The sequence below is a fragment of the Mycteria americana genome, chromosome 13, assembly GCF_035582795.1.
Source record: "Mycteria americana isolate JAX WOST 10 ecotype Jacksonville Zoo and Gardens chromosome 13, USCA_MyAme_1.0, whole genome shotgun sequence".
NCBI classification, from domain to species: Eukaryota; Metazoa; Chordata; class Aves; order Ciconiiformes; family Ciconiidae; genus Mycteria; species Mycteria americana.
Genome location: NC_134377.1, coordinates 16828342 through 16846579, shown reverse-complemented (window position 1 = coordinate 16846579; position 18238 = coordinate 16828342). Strand labels below are relative to the sequence as shown.

The following is an 18238-nucleotide window of genomic DNA, read 5'->3' as shown; positions in this document are numbered from 1 at the left end:
ACCTCTCTTTGTCCAGGGGCTGGTGAGTAAGGCTGCACAGCACTCCTATGGGAGGTGCTAAAATGAGCCCTAATCACTGAAGTGTTCTGCAGCCGGGACAACCTGTTCTGACAGTTCATCACATCCACCACTCTGTAATTTCTCTGACAAGCCCAAGAGCACATGCAATGCCCCTGTATCCAAGGCACTGACTGGCTTAGCTCTTTTATCTTTACCCTCTGTTATTTTCACTAACTTTTTGTTTTGCATTGAGCAGCAGATGAAGATGAAGATAAAGACGACGACTTCCGAGCTCCACTCTACAAGAATGTGGAGATTAAAGGAATCCAAGTACGGATGAAATGGTGTGCCACCTGCCACTTCTACCGTCCTCCACGCTGCTCTCACTGCAGCGTCTGTGACAACTGTGTTGAGGTAACAGTTCTGTTGATTACATGATCTGTTGGCTTTGCCTCAGTGATGGGGTTGCACAGACTACTGGAAACATGCAGTTGGGTGCTTCCCCCAGTATTTCAGTTCTTGGAAGTTCCCAGCTGTAGCCTTGTTGACGGACTCCTACTAATTAGTACCATTTGAAACATAGCCCTCAGTTATGATGTATGTTACATATGCAGTAATGTTTGATGTCAGCTTTATTGCCAGTGATAATTAGAATAAAAATTTATAATACTGGCTATGTCTTCCTTGAAGCAGTTAAGGGATCGTGAATGTAAAAAAGGGGTGAATGGAAGAGTTGATGCAGAGGCAGAGTTCAGGAGAGCAGGAGATTCAGGGTGAACCATTGTAGGTTGTCATGTGTGAGCTTAGGGCTCATCATTTAATTTGGAACAAACTGATGCCTACATTAGTGGACAAGCAGAGAAGCTAGAATGGTGTGTGAGCTTTAGGAAAACCAAACTCAGAATTTGGCAAGTGGTTCTCCAGTCAATGGAAGGACCCCATGTTTGTTTCAACATCCCAGCTCAGAGCATGAACTTGTTCATGTTTCTAATGTTGGTCACTCTGAATTACGGGACTTTCACGTTTCTTGATAGCCCTAGGATCTTGGTGAGGCACACAGGATTTTTTAAAAAAATGCCCAAACAGTAAGATGTGCTTTTGGGCTATAAAGGTCTCCCAAACTTGTACGTACAGAGCACTGTATCCACAGCAGTGTATTGCCAGGAGGGATTTTTTATTGCTGAGCTAAAAATTCCACTTCTTAAAGATCATTTCTGCTGCAAGGTCTATTTTTTTTCCAGTAGAAAGATGAAATCTTTAATATGTCTAAAATATATTCAGCTGTGCCATTAAAATGAAAGGAATTACTAATCAAAAAGGGAAAAAATACCAGAGTCAGCTGGAATGCTGTATACACCATCTTTGTCCTAATCCTCCTTGCCATAAGCAAGGGAATAGTCCCAAAGAAAGCATCGCAGTTACGTGTGAGAGAAAGGCTGCCTGGGTTTATCGTGTGTCAGTCATTTTCTCCTTCAGGGCAATATATATCTAAGTTACAATTATCTGGAAGCAGTGCTGCGCTTAGTAACCGTCAATAAATAGGACAAGGCTGTCCTGTTGTGGAAGGCCTTAGAAGGATGCGGGATTTGAGAAGATGGAGAGTAAGGAGCTGCCAAGGTCCCTGGGTAGAGGGGAATAGCCACAGCTATTCATAAGTTGTGTCACACAGTTTCTTTAGACTGCTGTGAATTGTCAAGTAGAGCTGGATTTTTTGTAGAAAACCTGAGTCTTATATTCCTAGTTTTAAAACATAAATGTTTTCACTAATTCTAGATCCTGAGGATTGTTTATATGATGGTAAATTCTCAGTTGTCCCGTGGAATTTCTTTCTTCTGCTCTCCCCAGTGGCTCAGCATGAAAATTCATTTTCAACAAATGAAGTTTTCTCAGAAGAAGATTGCTCAAAATTCACTGGTATAAACACTTGCAATTTCATGCTGCCATAAGGCCTCCATGGGAGTCAGTTCTGCAGCAGAAATGAAAATGGGAGAGAATCCAAAAGTAACCTAAATAAAATAGCAGAATGCAAGGTGACTCTGCCTAGCTCTCCAGAAGTTTTATTGATGGTTGATCAGTTGAATGTTCCTTACTATTGTGGTGGGCAAGTAAGAAGCTCTGCTTGTATAATTAAATTATGACTGCTGTGGAGGAATATAGGCAAAAAGCATTAATGACTTCTGAATCAATAAATCATGGTCTTAGACAGCATGCTTTATTGATTCTTGTGATGCTTATTTCCCACTCACCTGTCAATTCTAGACAAGTTTGGAGACAGTGATAGGAGCGACTCTACTGGCTTTTCCCTGTGGAACCCATTCAGGGTTGTAATTCACATCTTTTCACTTTCAGTCTAGAATATACAATAAAAATTCTTTTCCCAAATATAAAACTTTTGAGCTAATTTGATAAAAATGAACAAACAACAAAAGCCGACAACACTTGCAGAAATAAAATCAGTTAAAACCTAAAGCCTGCTGTGAGCAGAGGGACCCAATAATGAATCTGTGACAAAAGTAGTCAGATTTTTGTTTTCTTTACTGAAGTGTTTGCAGTGGGTACCTATATTGTTTCATAATCCATGGATATTTTGGGCTGCATACAACCAAATTTGCATAATAGACATGTGCTAGGTCAACATTTCAGATATAGCCTGAAATTATCTTTTATTGAATTGCTCCTGTCATTTTCTAATGTGCTTTGAGAAAGCTCTAATCCATTTTCTTGTATTTTGTAAATTTTTGGTAAATACACTGTGCAAAATTTAAAAATACAAAACCCCCTTGTCATCATTGAGGAATGTTTAAAAATAGCATTACCACAAAACAAAGAATGAACAATTAATTTGTTGATGTAGTGAGTGCATAATATCTGTTCTGAAGAACACAGAAATAAGAAGGGTTTATTTCTTGCACCTGATCTTGTCTTCATGTCAAGAATAATCCCATTGAAGACAGTGGATTTACATGCTTATAAACCTGTGTAAAGGCACTTGAAAGGTGTCTGTGGCTTGCCCTCATTATTAAATCTCCCGTTAAAAGGGATCTGACTTTGAGGGACTTTGAGCTTTTGACTGAGACAAATAGTTAGGTTTGGGTTCATAACTATTAATGAACTTGTGCAGAACTTTGCCTGTGTCTTATCCAGCTGTTGCTTTTCTTTGGGGACCTGCTTGGTAAAAAAGGATCTTTCGTGATGTCCATTGTTTAAAGTGGGTTCATTCAGCTATGTATAAATACAGAAGTGTGGGGCAGAGAATTCTGCAGCAGTATTGCATCTTCAAAACATTGTAGGTTATAATAACTTCATCATAATTGGCTCCTCATGCTAACAATGATAAAAAATTAGTGCTTCTGCTGCTAGCAGATAAACAGCCTGTCTTTTAGTTTTTTATATCCTCTCTTTGAACCCTATAAACACTCAAATACCTCTCCATCCATAGATACAGAAACCACTTGGTCCTAAGCAGAGCCTTATAAAGAGAGTCTAGCATGTTGTAAAGCTGCAGAACGAGCCTGATGTAATTTTACATGACGATGGTTGAGATTTATCTCTAAGACAATGTGTTTCCTTTCACCGTTTGGATATTGTTCCCTATCTCTCCCTTTCTTTACAAGGATTTTGACCACCACTGCCCATGGGTCAACAATTGCATAGGACGAAGGAACTACCGCTATTTTTTTCTCTTCTTGCTGTCCTTAAGTACGCACATGGTTGGAGTATTCACCTTTGGACTCATCTTCGTACTAAACCATATGGAAAAGCTGGGAGCAGCTCATACTACCATTACGTATCCTTCTTTTTGGTCTTTCAAGGCTCAAGGTGTCCTTGAAGAAAATGTGAAAGCATGAATCTGAAGATTTGTCTTCCTGGAACTGGTGGAGATCTACTCCTCTCCTGATCCCTCATTGCTCTTCCCCTGTAAATGCTTAGTGCAGGTTTTCCTCTGTACCTATCTTACCTGTGTAACCATCGATTACCCCCAAAACTATAGCTGACCTTTTGTCTGTCTCAATCTTTGCCACGACTACCCAGCAGAAGGATATGCTGCCTCCCCGAATTTTACTTCCAATTGGGTGTGACTCTAAACTGCTGGGTACTATTTACTGTATTTAAAACTCTGTTCCTGTATTTTAAAGTAGAGTTTGCCCTGGAAGCAGGCCCCCTGCATGCTAGTGTTATACACGAACCACTGGCTCTGAGGGGTGCTACCCCTGTTGATAGATTAGTGCAGAACAGTCTTTACAAGATGGTTAGAGCCAGAATCAATGAGTTCACATTATTTTTTAACCATCTCGAGGATAAGGACCCAGGCTAGGAGCAGATGAACTTAACTTTGAGATAAAATTTAGTTAGACCTAATTAAAGGTGAGGGACACCCTCCCTATTTCCAAGATTTTTTTTTTTCCTCCTTTTCCTCTCCCTCTCCTTCATAGCCTCTTTTTCCCTTCACTCATCCCAGTTTCTTTAACTCCTGGATACAGAATGGCTGTCATGTGTGTGGCTGGGTTATTCTTTATTCCAGTCATTGGTCTCACTGGCTTCCATATTGTTCTAGTGGCCCGAGGGCGCACAACGAATGAACAGGTAAGAAGCAATCCTTTCTCTGTGTTCGTGGCTAAAATGTTGAGTGGGGAAGGAAAGTCAGCAAGTCAGCCTGGGTAAAGCAAAAAATGATCTAAATCTTAGCAGTAACACTCTTACTGGAGCTTTTGTGAAGATCTAGGAAGATTGCCTAGTTTTTTATGTTCAGATTTTTTTCTTGAATGCACTACAAGCAAAAATTTCCCCCTTCTAACCACAAAGGATCATCCCAGGCTTATTTACCATCTAAAATCTACTCATGGCCTTGAAATAGGTTTTATGTGGTAAGTACCGTCAACCCCAGAAGTGCAAACTTTATGAGTCAGACTGAACAAACCATGAGATTGAATGAAAGAAAGAAAGGAAAGGATGAAATCATGCTTTTGCCCTGTCTCCTGATATTTTGAACTCCCCCAGCTAACCCACACTGCACATAATAAGGTCTGAGCTAGCTTTGTCTCGCTCTCTTTGTCTCTCTCTTGTTCTCATGTGTATGTGCACAAGCGCACAGAGAGGCTATTGGACCTCACTTGTTTTGCTTCTCCAAAGCAAGTGCCAACATGACATCTTGTGCCAAAAAGCCTGTAAAACTTTAGTTCCCCTGCAGTTACTCAAATGTGTGTAATCTACAGCCCCTATGTGGGTGATCCAGACCTATATGCATGTGCATATCAATAGCATGATACAGGTGATAGAGATCTACTCATGGGATTGATAGCATGCCCCTGCCATTCCTAAGGGGTAGCTCAGTCAGAAAGCTTGACGCTGGGTCACACAGCGTGCCCGTCAGCTGCACACAGCATTTCCAGCTTTCTTCCCAAGGCTAATTAATTGTGTGCATACTAGTGCTTTACCCTTTCACAGCTCCAGCTCCAAAGTGCCCCTCACACATCTGGTTTCTTTTCACTTTTTTTTCCACATCACACTTCTTTTTCACTTTTTTTTTCAAATGCATTTTTACTGCTCTTGCATCTATGGGTGCTCTCTAGCTCACGCTGAGCAGTGTGCTGTTCTGGCTGTCCTGCAGGCTGATGGCTTCATGCTCATGTAGCGTGAATGGCTGCTGTGCAGTCTGTAAGAGTTGAAGACGTCTGTCTGAGGCCAGGCCTTCGTAAACTGGGATGAGATTGTCTCCTATCCCACAAGAGACAATAAAAACTTTTATCCAGAATAGTGTGGGAGGTTTACATAAGCAAAGAATCTGAAGTCATCCTGAATTGTTGCCTAACATGGCCTTTGAACAAAGCAGGCTTACGATAGCTGTAGATCTTTAAATGCTTTTCTCTGTCCTGCTTGGAATCAGCTGCTCTTCATTTTAAAATTGATTTTGGCCAAGTATTAGGTTTGATAGTGCTAACAATAGTAGCATGAAACCCAGGGCATTTTGGTCTCATAGGCCAAACCATGGTCTGCCTTGGGCTTGTCTTTGTGCAGTGATGAAAATTGTCCATGAAAATTATAGGCTGAGGAGAAGGGAAAAATTTAAATTAAAAAAAAGTAAAATTTAACTTCCTGTGTTTGTGGCTACGCTAACATTTAGGAAGGTTGAGAATTTTGTATTTAACTTGATTGAAATAACTATTGGAAAATGCGTCCTAGCTTGGTTTGGTTTCCTGAGCTACCAAACCACTTGAGATTAATTCATCTTCCCATGCCATTTTCTGAAAATTAAATATAATCTTGTCTTAATTTCTGTTTAGTCATACGTACTGCCTATCTGTGACTGGAGGATGGATGTTCCCAGCCTTCAGGTCCCTTTCAAAGGAAGCGTATCTAAGTAATTAGAGCACCAGACCAGGAATGATGGATATGAGATCTGCTCCTGGCTTTGCCACTGTTTTAAAACATTCGCTTTTCTCCTGCAGTCTCAGTATTGATTCTCTTTTCTCACACTGTTAGTTATCTGCTGTCAGCTTTCCAGTTACCATATGCTCAGCTACACTTGTCCTCTTTTCCCAGTACGTTTTATAGGCCAGTGGTACAGACATTTTTGGTGTTTTACTGTAAATTTTTGTTATTTGTTCGTTCCGGAGTTCGTAGGTTTTGAGCATTCATAGTAGGCAGACTGTGATTTAGGAGTGCATAGTTGGCTGAGTTTAGATGTTTGTGAGCTTTCTGAATGCCTCTGAAAGTCTTTTATGGAATCAAAATAACCCATAACCCAACATCTGCTCATATCCTGGTATTTTTAGTTTCTGAATAGAGTAAATAAATACCCTTCTTTCTGAGACTGCTTTCTATCAGTGGATTTCAAACCACTTTAGAAACCAAATTGATATAATTAGTAATGTAATCTGCGAGTTAGAGAAATTTTATTTTCATATTGTGTTTGAGAAAATGAGCACAGAGATATGAAGTGCTTTGCCAGCATCTGGCACAAGTCAGCTTAAGCCCACGATTGAATGCAGATGTGCCAAATGTCCCAGGCCCATGTTTTAGTCATCAGGTTACTCTTCCAACACTCAGAACTTCCAACATTTCTCTCTTGGCCTTTTAAAGAGTTTAATGTTATATCAAAGAGGCCAGCATAATATATTGCAAAATCATTTAATCGTCGTTATTTTATGTGCAAGTAATTAAAGTATTTCTGGTACTCTGTAAACTTGTTGCTAGATCAGAACTATGAGTTGGTTAAAATGCATTACTTGCAAACAGCAACAGTAATGCTTTTAATGGCAACCACTATTAATCTCTCTGGCTTTATTGGTATTTATCCCCATATGGTTACTTTCAAGTATCTGCCTGTAGAGTACAAACCGTTTATAATGCTTATGAAGCTCTGAATGGATCCCACCAGTATAATGAGGCTTGGCTTTTATTAAACTAGCTCATTTCCAAGCAAACATCGTAATCACCAGGGAGTTCCTGGCACCCTCCCGCATTAGGCAGTGGTTCGTACTGATTGCCGCTAGAGATGGGATGCTGATAGAGAGGAAACATTGCTCTCATCCAACATTACGAATGTTGAATTGACATTCCTGTTTGTTTGGAGGAGACTTGCCAAGGCAGAGGAGTGGAAGTGACACGGGAATGAAAGGGACCAAAACAGGATGTCTGGCTGACAGCAGGCACAGATCTAATGCAGGAGCAGCATGGAGAGGTGAACCTGGCCACTTCGAAACCCAGTCACATTGAGCTCACTGCCCTTTTGGGAAGGGATCTTTAGTTGGTGTGCCTCCTAGCTAGAAGTAGCTGATGGAGGTGGCGTGTTAGAGCAGGAAAGAGGAAGTGCAGCATTCAAAGAAAAATGATCTGTTTGGGAGGGACAGTAGGGTCAGAGCAAGGCATACTTGTTCTTGGCTTTCTGAGGGTTGGCTGATGACTTTTATATAAACAGAGGTTTGAGCACTGTCCTGAATATGTTTCCAGGTGACAGGTAAATTCCGTGGGGGAGTGAATCCTTTTACCCGAGGATGCTGTGGAAACGTGGAACATGTACTCTGCAGCCCTTTGGCTCCCAGGTAAGAGAAATGCTCTCAACTGGGAATGAGGGAGTGTTGTTGGGACAGTGGAAGAAAATGTGCTTGGTTGGGCTCACAAGTGAAAGACCATTGATGAAATAACAGGGAAGTAAAGCAAAACACTCCTGAAGGCAGAGCTCTGTGATAGCTGCTTCACTGTTGCATGGCTGTAACCTGTCCAAGCAGTTGCTTTCTTCATGTAATTCATAACCCTCATCCCAGAAATGTTTATTTGGAATGAGCATGTCAAATTATATCAAGAGCTGATACTCTTGTCTTCACCAACTTGTTCATCCAGTGGATTTCAGTAACAAGGTAAGTTTCCATATGTTATCATATTCCCAACATGACTTTTTGCACTGTACAGTCAATGTCCAGGTATTCTAGTCTGCTAGAGAAAAGGAAGGAATCTAAAATCAGCCTTTCTCCTTAAGACTTAAATCTAATTTAAGGCTGCTGTGGTTTTCAATCTCACTGGCACTTTCATTATCATAAAACAGATTTTCAATGAGGTCTACATCATGGAACTTGGGATTTTATTTATGGCTTTCTATTTTTGGGGAAATGGATTTATTGTTTCACATTTGAAATCAGGATTTTAATGCCATTGATCAGATGGAGTATAAATATCCTAGGTGCTGAGCTGTCCAGCCTGCAAACATGTTAATAATCATACTACAAGAAGACTTATTTGAGCCTTTTCAGGGTGTTGAGCAATTCCAGACCCTGACACTATTATCTGCCTTCCCCCCCACCCCACCTTTGCTATGCAACAAATAAGTCCTAAAAGACTGCTACATGTGTTAAAGTGAAGACACTGGAACAGCTGCTTCTCAAACTTACCAAAACATGAAAATCAGGTCAAGATAGTTTAAGAGAGCCAGATACTAGCAGTTGGGAGACACTCCTGTTAAGAGAGGGGTGTGAGTACTATCATCATGGCTATTCTCAGACTTTCAGCAAGCAGAATGTTTGTGCTTTGTGAAGACCTGTTCAAATTGTCCTGTATCTTGAAAGTCACTGAACCATCTCTACTAGAATGTCCCATTCACTAGATAAAACAGAGAAAGCTTGTGTGTGTAGTGATATTTATGCATTGTACAGCCACTGCCCAATTGCAATTACAGAATTCTAGTCCACTGGAAAGAAATTAGATGTTTGAAGTCAGCCATTTCCCTTTAGATTTGTTGCTTCCTATAGACCTGTCTGTTTCTTTTACCTCCATTTATTTGAACACTCTAAACATGCTACAGAAACAAGTCACCGTGTGGTAAGCTAGAACTGACAGCACGTCATCTTCTCCATGTTAACTCCCCATGTGCTGGGTCTTATTCCCCCAGTCACCGTCTTCCACCGCAGGGAAGCTGTTTCATGTTAAGTAGGTAAGATCTAGTAAATCACTTCCATGGTGGTAGGCCTCTCTTTCTCTCTTCATGTGAACTGTGCTCTTGTCCATCAGTGCTTCAAAAATTGCTTGGGGTTTTTTGATGCATCCTCTCCTTTTGCTCACTAAAAAAACCATTGATCTTTTTAGTGCTTTTTAATTATTACATCCATTGAAATAAATGGAGTTTGCTTACCTAGATTCTGACATATTCTTAAATCATACCCTGGAAGCAGGAAGATTTTCTTGTCTCTATGCCTTGTTCTTAGGTTATTGTTTATTTTAATGGTGACTGTTGAACAATTAATCAGGTACATAGTTGAGCCCAAGAAAAAGCAAGCTGTGAATGTGAAGCCTCCTTTCCTCAGACCTGATTTATCTGAGCGACAGATCACAGTGAAGATCAGTGACAACGGGATCCAAGCCAACCTCAACCGGAGCAAGGTAAGGCAGCCTTCAAGCACTGCTTTTGAAGAGCATGGATTGAGCATTATCAAGGCTGGGAATGAGTTTGTCATTGAAAATCTCTTTGAGATGATGCATTTTTTGGAGAAAATGATAGAGGTTGAGTCCTTGTCATATACTTCATCCTCTGAAAGTAACTCAGGTTCAGTAGCAGCAGCTCATGATCCAGTAACAGCCCTTTTTGCAGCTCTATAATGGAATGCTTCTGGGCATCTTTTGGAAGATGTGGCTGTTCTTTGCCATAGTTACTTTCTGTCCCAAGAGTTGCCACCTCTTGGTGTTCAAATTAATTTTAACGAACCTAACACTGTGCGGGAACCCTCGTACCACCAGGTCAGCTGTTCTACTTCAAAGAAGGTTTTGAGCTTCCAGACTGCAGGAAGGCTTGTGGTCCAGTGAAAGGAATATTGGCTCAGAAGCTGAGTTCTCTTCTCTCCTCTTCTTTTTTTCAGTTTCTCCTGGCATGAAATAGAGAGGAGGATTTGTTTAGTCATATAAAAAGCAGTGGATTCAAAAGAAGCCACCTTGCAAGATTTTTGTGGATAGTTACTTGTTACACTCTTTAGTTACTTGCTGAGAGCTGCCTGGAAAGTTGCTGAAAAATGCTAGAAAACACCATTGTCTTCTACTGCATATTAACTAGCGTGATGATAATGTTATTTAGCATGCCAAGTAGACTAGAATAGTGCATTTAAAATTATACTGGCTTGTTATGACAATGCTAATTTTACACATGACAGTCCTTGTCTGCAGTGGATGGTAAATCATGTCTGTCATTATAGGTACAGGTAATTCTTGCTCTGTGGTATATCCGGCACTCTGACACATGCTGTTATTTAACTAAGTTGCGGGTAATGATTGATTCTTTGGTCATTTTCAGTCTAAAATTAGCCTGGAAGGTCTGGACGATAAAAGTATGGATGTGCAACCACCTCTCCCACCCAAAGGAGATCCAAGCAAGTACTCTGAGCTAAAAGGGCAGCTGGGGACCAGTGAAGGTATAGTTGCATGATCAGTGTTTTACTTTTAGTAATAAGAAAATATTTCAGCCTCTTTAAAAGGCTTCTGGTATTCTTTCAAAACAGTAATGGGATCTGGGTGAAGGGTTTTTTTCTTTTTATAGGAGTTCTGAGCTAGGGGAATAAACAGCAGGAAAGGGACAGAAAGTCAGCTTGAAGTGGCTCATTCAAGCCTAGGTTGGATATTTCATATTAATTTCACAGAGTTTTTAAACCCTTTTAAACCCTTTCTTAAATTTTTGATCAATTTTAAAATGAAAAATGTCATTTTGAACTAAGGAATCAGAAATACTAGCATGAAATGTTTAGGCATTACAAACTGAATTATTTATTTATGAAAATGTGAAATTAAGGCTTTGATACTATTAAAAAACCTCTTTTTTTCAGACAAAACTAGTAGCTGAATTCAACCCAAATATCTAGTATTTCAAATTATGGCAAAATTACTACTCACCAAAATATGTCACCCCACTTAATATATTACACCTTGTTTCTTTTTCTCTTTAGGCTGCTGATCTGGCAGCAATGTACTGTTATTTCCACAGGGGTCCAACTGATTTTGGTGGAATTCTGCACAAAAGTACTGCAAGTTTTATTCTTTCCAGAACAGATCTGTTTGCACAGGACCATGGATGGCAAGGAATTAGGGATGATAGCTTTCTGTCTACACATTTTAATAGAAAGTCCTTTTTTTTTTTTTTCTTTTACAGAAGGTAGCCTTTCACCCAAACTTATCAGCCCTCCTACACCTGCCATGTACAAGTATCGACCGGCTTTCAGCAACAATCCCAAAGTCCACTACCATGCTACGGCTGAGCAGGTGAGCGAGCCTGGGAGAATCTGCTCCCAGCTAACACCGGGCAACATGGAGCTGAGGATAAATTCACTGCAGGGCTCTAGTCAATGTCAGAGCGTAAGAGTAAATAACAACACTTGGCATTGTTGTGCGATAGTGTATATTTTCACTATGCTCCTTATGAAAACATGTCTGCTTTTGCAGCTTTCCTCTGTTGAGCTTGACACGTCTGTCCTGCTGACAGGCGTGCACTGCTGCTTTACCAGTGTCTCGGCCTGATCCTGAGATGCTGAGAAGTGTCACCTCCCATTGGCTTCTCCTGACATAGGTGCCAACTCACATTGACTTCAGAGGGAGCTGGGCATGCTTAGCGCTTTTCTGGATCAGACCCTTTAGCCAACAGACAGCATGCTCAGTGATTCCTTAAGATGTCAGCTTGCAAAACAGAAAAAAATTTTAAAGCATCCGAAGAGATATTTTAGTTAAAATTAATGGAAGATTCCTCATGTTTGACCTTCCTTAGCACCTTCTCAGCGCATGTGGGTTATGTGGAAAAAAAAACTTCCTAACACTTGGCATCATATTTCCTCCTATCAAGAAAACTGAGGTCCAAACAATTAGAGAGACTTGCTCTGGAATTTTGACTGTTTTCTATTTTGCTTAGGAGTTTTGAAACAGTTTGCACTGTTTCCTTTGGAAGCAGAGTGCAAAACTAAGCCCACTGCTAATAGGCTTGTTTTTCTCAATTATTTTTCATGGATTTGTTGCAAATATTCCTTGGCTGCCCAGGACCTGAGAACAGCAGTTCGAAAATCACTGGTCTAACTCGTATATTTGCAATATGTATCCAAGTCTTCACACGCCAGTGGAGATACCCTTAAAACACACATACCACACACCATGCAGTTTTCTTACAATTAATTTCATCAGGTCCTCCAATGTCAGCCCTGCAATAACAAGAAGGGGGTGATATAAGTAAGGAAAGGAAAATATGGTAGAGATATATCATTGACTGCAGCAATACTGGAATAAGACAGAATGTTCCTTAAATGGTGAAAAAAAAAAAAACTTTTCTAGTATCCTTCTCGTTTTGAAAAGAAAGATGGTGCTAGATGGTGGAATTCCAGCTACCACCAAGTTTGGGTTTTAGTCTTACTGCAATATTGTAAATCTTATTCTCTGGATTTGCCCACTTAATGAAGAAAAGATTGGCTTATGAAAGGGAACATAAGAGCAATAGTGTGTTCACTGTATCCAAAAAGTTTTAATATCCCTATCATCTAAACTTTATTACATGAAAAATGGCTTGACATCCAATTCAAAATATTCTATTTACAGGCATCAGCTAGCAATCTTGAGCTGTGTAAGCAACAGTATTTTGGGTCATGATGCCAAAAGTCAGAGAGCCATGGAAGGCACGCTTGTTTTATTCATGCAGTACATAGCCATAGATGCAATGTAGATACAGGACAGGTTCTGATTAGGCCAGGAGACTGGGCAGTGCTATGAAATGATAACAGGGTACAGCATCTTCACTCTGAGGGTTGCTGTTTCAATCCTAACCTAAAAAGATGTTGTTACTGTAGGCTGACTGGTGTGCATACGATCAGCTTTGTGGACTTGTTCAATTTTATAGTAGTCCCAACTTTCTAGTAGTCAACTGGGAATATTATAAAAATGAGTTCACTTGGCAAGCTGATAGGATAGCATGTATTTGTCTGCCAAGCCATATCTAAGTATAAGGTACAGAGGGAAAAAGACTAGCTGGCGTGAGGAGTATCATGTTGTCTCTTCTGTATCAGTTCTTCAGCCTGTCAATGTAATTCTGCTTTTGAGTAGTGAAAGCTGTTAGGAAAGAGGGATCGGGGCACAAGGATAAATAGCACAAATATACTTATAAGCTACGTCATTGCTCTTTCCTCCTCCTTTACAGGCTGTCACTTGGTCTTCTTTTTCCAGAGAAGGCCAAATTTAGCACCATGCTCTAGAAGATAGTGAGCTGTTTTGCATATTTCCCTATCTTCTAGCTCAAAGAAAAAAACTTGAAGAAAAATTGAGAATAAAACAGATTTTTGCCAGTTAGGCTTTTTTGGATAATTTTCCTTTAAAAGAAATTAGATAAAGAACAAACTGCATTGACTGCATTTCTGATTAAATATGTGACTGATAATAATTCTTTGTTTGCAGAGCCAATGTAGCCAATTCATTGTGCACTATGGCAAACTCTTCCTCAAAAATAACAGCAAAAATTATTTGCATAGCACAGTATGGCATTTTAAGTGAACAGAACTGTAAGCAATCTTTCATAGAGTAAAACAAAGTGAAGTCCTATCTGTTTTCAGTGCACATAAATAAATTATAGCCTATGTTTCCTTCTCTGATGTGGCCACTCTCTCCTACAGGCAATAAAAAAGAGAAACTTTCTTCATTTTGTTGTCTAAATGGTGGGAAGGAGCCTCTCTTCTTTAATTAAGCTTAGGTGCTTAATTTTGAAGACCTATGACCAGAAATTCAGAATTACTGAATATTCATAGCTCTGAGTAAAGTGGATAAGAGTGTGCTGGTCCCCAGTGTGTTGAAATGAAGCCTAAAGTATTTCTGACTCAGCACACAAAACCAGACATCCCTCAACTCAAGAGCTATTTGTAGAAAACTTGAAGAGAAGCACTTTTTCCAAGGGCAGTATTATCAGATTACAATCTGATTTACCTTGACTGAGACTTGAGTCTCAGTTTAGAAGGTCTCTTATTCTGTGTTTTCAATGTCCGTGTATTGACATATCTATTACTGTCAATGTCATTTAGCACTTACTATGAATAACTCCTTGCTTCTAAGGTGCTTATCCATATGCTGAACAGGAGTTAGGAGATTCCTTATAATGAACCTGTGTTACAGCTGGGCTGAGAGTCTGAGAGAAGACCTCCAACTCTTTTCTTCCCATGCACTCACCATGGAGAGCAAACCTGTACTTACATATCATTGGCTTCTGTTTCTCATATTCACCTCTGTTTTAGATCACCATGCAGGAGGGACACAGTCAAGGGGCTCTGATAGAAGAGGATGGCAGGAGCCTAGATTACCAGTCCGAACCCAGCTTGGACATCCCCAGCTACCGGAAGAGCTCCCTCCACAAGACCTATCAGTCTTCCCCACTCCAGATAGATTCCTTTGCCATCAATTCACGATCCCTGAGCCTGAAATCTGCTGGCAGGAGAGGGACGGACAAAGTGCCCCTTCATCCAATAAAGTCTGAAGGGGCAGCTTCCACCCCTTACAAAAGCATCTTTTCTCCCAATTCCCTGTCAAACAGAAATGGGAGTCTTTCATATGACAGTTTGCTAAACCCCATGTCGCCCTCGGGGAGGAAGTGCATCGCCCATTCTGCGGTCAGCTCCGTTGGGTACCACTCCCCATATTTATCAGCCAAAATGTGCCATCTACGGGGGAGCGAGCTGCAGCGCCAACCACCGCAGAGCTTCAGCCCAGTGCTGGGGGGTCCAGCTCCACATCAGCGAGACCCCTCCCCAGTCCGCTATGATAACCTTTCCAAAACCATTATGGCATCCATCCAGGAGAGGAAAGAGATGGAAGAGAGAGAGAAGCTCCTCCACTCGCACCCTGATTCAGTGTTTGCAGACTCAGGTGTCTATGACACACCTAGCTCTTACAGCCTTCAGCAAGTCAGCACGCTCTCTGAAGACCCACGCAGCATGGCAATGAGATATGGATCTAGAGACAATCTGATGGCTGCTACCAGTTTTAGCACAAGGAACCCTATACTGCAGTCCTCAGTGTCTTCACTCTCAAGTGCAATGACAAGAGCACCAAGGACTTCCACAACCTCTCTGCAAGCTGATTTAGCCAATAATAATGTCCAGTCCCATCAAGCACTACAGGGCAGGGTGAGCAATGGCTCCTACAAATCCCCAGGCCACCAGGTCCCGTCGTCCCCCACAGGGATGCCTAGGTCACCCTCTTATGGAGGCCCGAAGGCTGTCTCATTTGTAAACACTGTGGAAATTACAGAGGTGCAGTCAGTGGGAGCACAAAGGTATGTACTGCTTTAGGTGCTGCTTAGCAATGTGAATCTGTTTGCAAGCAAGCGCAGAGTGCTTTGCTGGAGGCACGACCCAGATTACGTGTTTTCTGTAGGCCAGTGAGGGTGGGAGGTTTGTGGGTGCTCTTCAATTCTGTGACACCCTCATAGCAACCTCATCATGACAAAATGTTTGCACATTTGCTGTAATTGAACTGCAGGTGGTCAGTTAAGTTGTAAAAGTCATAGTGATTTAGTGTCTCAGCTGAACTGGATAATTATTTGCAAGATACGAAGCAGATTATCCCTCCTGTTATGCACAAAATGGTGGAGCTGTTTTAGTTTGCAGCCTAAAGGGAGGCTGGACCCAGCCATTGCTTGGACACAGAAGCAAAGCTGGGATCACAGCACGTGTAAGCATACCCTTCACTAAGGGAAACGGGCTGAGACCAGTCCTGGGAATTGTGCTTGGCATAGAGAGCTGTGTATTTAGCTGTGTTGAGTGTCCCATAGTACAGAACTGGTGATAAAAGCACAGACCGTCTTGGCATTACCTTAGGGCCTCGCTGCCTCCTTCCTTTCTGTGAGAAAGCGTGGGGAGAGAGAGGATTTGCTGTGCTGAGAACCTGAGTAAGTGGTATCTGAGCAAGATCCTCAGCTGCAGCTTCTGCATGCGCTTATCTTTCTTTCTCTTCCTTCTGGAAACTATAGGGCTTGGAAAGTTTGAAAAGAGCTACATGATCCCGCCAAGATGCAGTATTTCAGCCAAGTTGGGGCCTGGAGGGCTCATCAGAAATATCTAGGTTTTCTTTGCATCTGGCACTTACTGCACTATGCTGTCCTCTGGTTAAGGTCCCAGGGTTCTCACTCCAGTATTATCCAACATTTTGGGGAAAGTTATCGAAATATGGGAGAACCATTATTGTAGGTCTCCTGAAGTTTAGTGCCAGCAAGTTTTTCCTCAGTGTTTTCAAGTAAATTGTAGTTGTTGAAGTGATTTGTCTACTGGTGGAAGATCTAACTTTCAGGAGGTAGACAGCCATTTTTTCCTCTTCATATGTATTAAAGAAACGAGTCTGTTTCCATGAAAGAAGACCTGTGGACTTTCTTTTGCCTCTCTGCCCTCTGTTTGAGACCTGGATGTGTCAGCTGCTGCTGTAGGAAAGATGCTAATATGAAAAGCTGTTTGCCTTTTCTTAGTCTCTGGTTCTTGGTTATGGTGGCAGCCTGTCGGTCCCACTGCTTTTACATTGTGCTTTTTTAAAATGTAGAGCCTGTAAATTCACTTCAGTTCAGCTCTTTGAAGTAATGAAAAATACAGTGTCTGGCAAAAGTGGTCTAGCTATTAAAATAGCTACAGATCCCATCAGATGTTGAAGAAAGTTGCAAACATATGATACCATTGCAGAGGATCTTTTGTCCTGAAGGTCCTAGTACCTGGATTAATAAATAAATAGCTTAATAAACTTGGAAGTTTTTTACCTAGTGAAGTAAACCTCCCACAGGCACTCTGTGCTTTGTAAACCTAGCACGTTTTCTCTGTCAGTAACACTACAAATTACTTTCCCTTCTCCCCTTTCCCCTAACAGTCCCCAGCTCCTTTCTGCCGTGTTTCAGGAGGCAGACTGTGTTCTTCAGGAGAATTTCAGCACTGAATTAGGGTTTTTGTAATACTTCGGTGAGGCAAATGTAGAATTTGGTCCCTGCATATTTCGGCTGTTTGGGGATACAGCAGCGTTTTATGAAACCACACAATATTTTATTTTATATTTATGTATGTGTGTTTTGCTGGTTCAGATACCCATGCCTCCATTCTCTAGTGCAAGCACAGCTTAACCGCCTAGCAGAAGCCAGGCTGGTGGGAGCTGACAGACCTGCTGCTCCAGCTCCAGGGTACAGCTGTCAGACCAGGTTGCCACATAAAAAGTGCTTTTAGTTTCAGAGCTATTCTGAGCCTATCAAGAGCTGTGTAAAAGTCCGGGGTAGTTTGTTTTGTTTTGCAGACACACGTAAAGAAAGAAATTGCCTTTTGAATACAGTCAATCCATCAAACCCCCTGGCCTCCAGAAGAAGTCAGGGTGGTCTGAAATAGCTCAGGCTGCCTCAGTTTGCAGGCAGACAGAAAGTGTTCCCCTCTGGAAGGTATTTCAGCCCCTGGTCACTGCTGCTGGCATGAGCCAGTCTTAAACTTCAGACTGAGGCAAACCCAAGCAGACATCCACTATGCAGGAGTTAAGATGTGAGAATACAGCAGACCCCGGTCGCACTGGCACTTCCAGAACATACACAAGTTCTTCGGTAGGCTTTTATCTAATTACTTTGGGAGTCTTGGGGATGAGACACATTAAGCTTTAGTGTGTAGTGCCCTAGATTTAAAAGATCTTTTGAGGAAAGCCTGTTGTACATGCTCCCTGGCAGTAGGTCATAAGGAAGGAAATTATTTTAAAGAGTCCATCCGGAATATGGTCTTTAATTACAGGCATCCTAGAGTGCTTC

The 18238-nt window shown here is 41.3% G+C and overlaps 1 protein-coding gene across 6 annotated transcripts in view; it reads left to right on the top strand.

Annotated features, from left to right (window-relative positions):
* Positions 1 to 18238, top strand: part of ZDHHC8 (zDHHC palmitoyltransferase 8) — a 132853-nt gene that overhangs the window by 107954 nt on the left and 6661 nt on the right. For all 6 annotated transcript variants that reach the window (XR_012777798.1, XM_075516604.1, XM_075516603.1 and 3 more), the window contains 8 exons: positions 257 to 414; positions 3615 to 3787; positions 4482 to 4584; positions 7951 to 8042; positions 9738 to 9870; positions 10772 to 10889; positions 11621 to 11730; positions 14721 to 15757. Coding sequence is in view for 5 of the 6 variants with exons in the window: in XM_075516604.1 (XP_075372719.1) it covers positions 257 to 414; positions 3615 to 3787; positions 4482 to 4584; positions 7951 to 8042; positions 9738 to 9870; positions 10772 to 10889; positions 11621 to 11730; positions 14721 to 15757 (1924 nt within the window). In the remaining variant the exon portion in view is untranslated. The remainder of the gene's footprint in view (positions 1 to 256; positions 415 to 3614; positions 3788 to 4481; positions 4585 to 7950; positions 8043 to 9737; positions 9871 to 10771; positions 10890 to 11620; positions 11731 to 14720; positions 15758 to 18238) is intronic.